Consider the following 3,265-nt stretch of genomic DNA (forward strand, 5'->3'; position numbering starts at 1 on the left):
TTCAGCATGGGGGTGAGTAGAAAATGAAGGCTAATCATGTTTTGGGTGTACTATTCCTTTATGTATTAGGAGAGACCAAAAGCAATAGAAACTATCAAGTGAATGGAAAAAAGTGAAATTGAAATTTTATAAATACAAAAAGTGAAAGAAAAGCATGCTTTTGTATTCCGAGCTTTACATCAAACGAAGTTGTGTTCAAAGAGGCAATACAGATAGGCAATTACTTTCAAAAGCAGTTCAGTTGAATGCAATACAATACTGCATTCAACTAAAAACTAAATCTGTTTCCTTCCACTTCACAGGTACACTACAAAAAACAGAAATCTCAATAAGTTATTTTTTCTTAAAATAAGTGCGTTTTTCCTTGAATTGAGGAGGTAAGTAACACACTTTGCCAATGGAACAAGAAAATTTCCTTTAAAATAAGAAAAAAACTATTTTATCGTCTTATTTCAAGTAAATATTATCTAACTATCTTAAGAGTAAAAATACTAATTCCATTGGCAGATCATCTTATTTACCTGCTCAAATAAAGGGTAAATATACATAATTTAAGAATTTTTTTACTTATATCTTGATTGTTTTTGCAGTGTAAATTATTTGGTTTATTTTAACCAATTCAAATAAATATTAGAGTTGTCTTATTATGTAAAGAAAAAATAAAGTTCAAGAGATATGAAAAGAATTTGCAAAGTGCTGTATAATAAATATTGTGAAATGGCTTACAAATTTTGTCAATTTCGTCCTCAGGTAGAATTGGCTCAGTCGGCACAACAGGATCTACAACAACAAGAAATTGTATTTTAATCCATTACTTCAGGGAACTCTTTTCACACCAGCAAACTTCTATTTCATGCAAGTGAACTCACCATCGCAGTCTGTCTGACCAACTCCTTCGAGAACCTTAATGTCATCCACGGCAATGTCTCCCCAACTTTTCCTCTGTACAAGACCCTCAATCACCACCTTAGAACAAAACAAAATAAAGTTAATGTCTAATTGATCTTTAAGTCTTTGAGGGAAAGAAGTCAATTCAAAGGACACTCACTTGATAGGGTTTGCTAGTGCGTGGCATGAGAACACGTCCTTCCCTCCAGCGATTGCCTTGATGACCACTGATCGTCCAAAGCAATATATCAGCCGATCCACCTTCAGTTTGCTTACGCTGTTTGATATGCAATGTTCCAATGTGCGGCCCATACATATGGTACCAAAAAGACAGGCACAGGTCAGCATCCTGAGAGTTGACCGGGGGACTGACCAGTCGAGAAACTTCGTTCTCTTGTAGACCAGTCGCTAAAGTGTAGATAAAATTCCCTGATCCTCCTGTTGGAGAGTTAGACTTTGTTCACTTCGGGGTAAAAAGAAGCAATTTAATTGTTTTTTTTTTCCCGTGTAAGCACTTACCTGTGTGGTCCATGTTAGGACCAGTGTTGAGAGTTGGGGTGCCACTGGACTGGATTTGCCATCTGGAACCAGTGTCCTCTGGTGTCCAGCTGCAGAAGGACGGATCATTGGGCCAACCAAAGTCGCAGGCAAACCACTGAAACGCTGAAAACAAATTGAAGACATGTCAAACTCATGCTATTAAAGAAGTAGAAATGTCAATGTATTTGTCTTGCTTCCAGAAAATTACTTAAGAGCTTGTAGCCTGTTGTCAAACTTTCACCATAAACTTACAAGGAATCCCTTTCCCCTCTACAAACACTAGAGGGCAGCAAAGCACTGCAGAATAAAAACTACAAGACCCACTTGTTGGTGAGACCAAAGTTAGAAGATGAAAACAAAATGTGACATGAGCCAGAGAGAAATGCCTGTGTAGAAATCACACTTTTATCATGGCTGCTTATAATGATATCTCTTAATGAATGTAACAGGGTTGAGTGAGGAACAGACGGGGATGCATGCTGGGAACACACACCAAACAATGACAGGGGGATCGAGACGACAAGGTCTGGACACAGCTTAGAAAGAGACATTCACAGCATCCCGCTGAGAGATGAGGATTTTAATGAGAGCAGGGACTTGAGATTTCAAGACAGCTATGGCAACAGTGCCGAGGAGCTGTTCCAACTATGCGATCCCCCATGGACCCACGGCGTGCCGGAGCAGCCTCCACAGAGGCCAAAAAACGTGTGAGAGCTTACAGACAAAGACAGAGAACACAAGGGAGAGGGATGTTTGGGAAGTTAGCCATGGTTTTACGCTTCATCAGGAGATTCCTTCAGATATATAATGAGGCTGTCCTCCAAGTGACAAAATATATGAGCCAATATTCCCTTTAATAATGGGAAGGGTTTAACCAGCTTCTGCAGGCTACGACTCTATTTACCCATTAAGCACAAAGGATGGAATTCTCATATGGAACCACATTACAGACTGCTACTTTCACATATAAACCCCAATCCCAATTAAAATGAGTTTGCTTTCCCCTCCTTCCATTATTGGAAGGCTTTGACTGGGGCAGCCAACACGTCTTGGATAAGATGAGCAGCCACATGACTCATTTGGCCATTTCCTTTAAAAAAAGGGACTTTTTCCTGCTCAATGCCAATGGAAACTAGAGGCTTGGAGATTTGGGCGCATGGTAGACGTACACCCACACATGCCCAGACATTTAAATACGAGCATATGGTTGGTTTACCTCTGGTAAAACAGAACTGCACTCTAAAATAAAAGCTACATTTATGACACTAAACAAGAAAATACAGTTTTCCTCTAGGATAGAGTGACTTGTGAGTTTTTTCTTCAATATTGTCATGATACTGACAACTACAGACAACAGTGTATTTTATTTACATTTTGAGGGACTGACCAATAGAGGATAGCACATAACTGTAAAGTAAAAGAAAAGTGATAAATGGCTTTCAAATAAAATAAAAATCTATATATGGAGAACCCTTAAGCACATTAATTTGTAACACAAACTGGTTGTAGCTCTTGTCAGAGTAGAACATCCTTGTATATAAATATGTTTTTTCTAAACCAGTGGTTCTCAATTCTGGTCCTCAAGTACCACTGTTGTTCAATTTTTAGATGTCTCCGGACATTAACGGACATCTCCAGCACTTGATGGCTGCTGAGGAGCTCATGCAATCATGTGAAACAGGTGTGCTGCAGCAGGGGTATCTGAAATATGCTGCTCAGTGGTACTTGTTGACCCGGATGGAGAACCATGTCTCTAAACAATTGCATTGTAGGTGTTTATTTGTAACCTGACTCCGCCAGATAGATTTGCTCCGCATATCCATCTGGAAACCTTCCA

The 3,265-nt window shown here is 39.2% G+C and overlaps 1 protein-coding gene across 2 annotated transcripts in view; it reads right to left on the bottom strand.

The window, feature by feature from the left end:
* Positions 1 to 3,265, bottom strand: part of nrp1 (neuropilin 1) — an 83,414-nt gene that overhangs the window by 2,233 nt on the left and 77,916 nt on the right. For both annotated transcript variants that reach the window (XM_015389853.1, XM_015389854.1), the window contains 4 exons: positions 1,408 to 1,551; positions 1,049 to 1,326; positions 870 to 966; positions 727 to 780 (listed from right to left, as the gene is read on the bottom strand). In XM_015389853.1, coding sequence (XP_015245339.1) covers positions 727 to 780; positions 870 to 966; positions 1,049 to 1,326; positions 1,408 to 1,551 — 573 coding nt within the window. The remainder of the gene's footprint in view (positions 1 to 726; positions 781 to 869; positions 967 to 1,048; positions 1,327 to 1,407; positions 1,552 to 3,265) is intronic.

Source organism: Cyprinodon variegatus, unplaced genomic scaffold (assembly GCF_000732505.1).
Source record: "Cyprinodon variegatus isolate N-32 unplaced genomic scaffold, C_variegatus-1.0 Scaffold476, whole genome shotgun sequence".
NCBI classification, from domain to species: domain Eukaryota; kingdom Metazoa; phylum Chordata; class Actinopteri; order Cyprinodontiformes; family Cyprinodontidae; genus Cyprinodon; species Cyprinodon variegatus.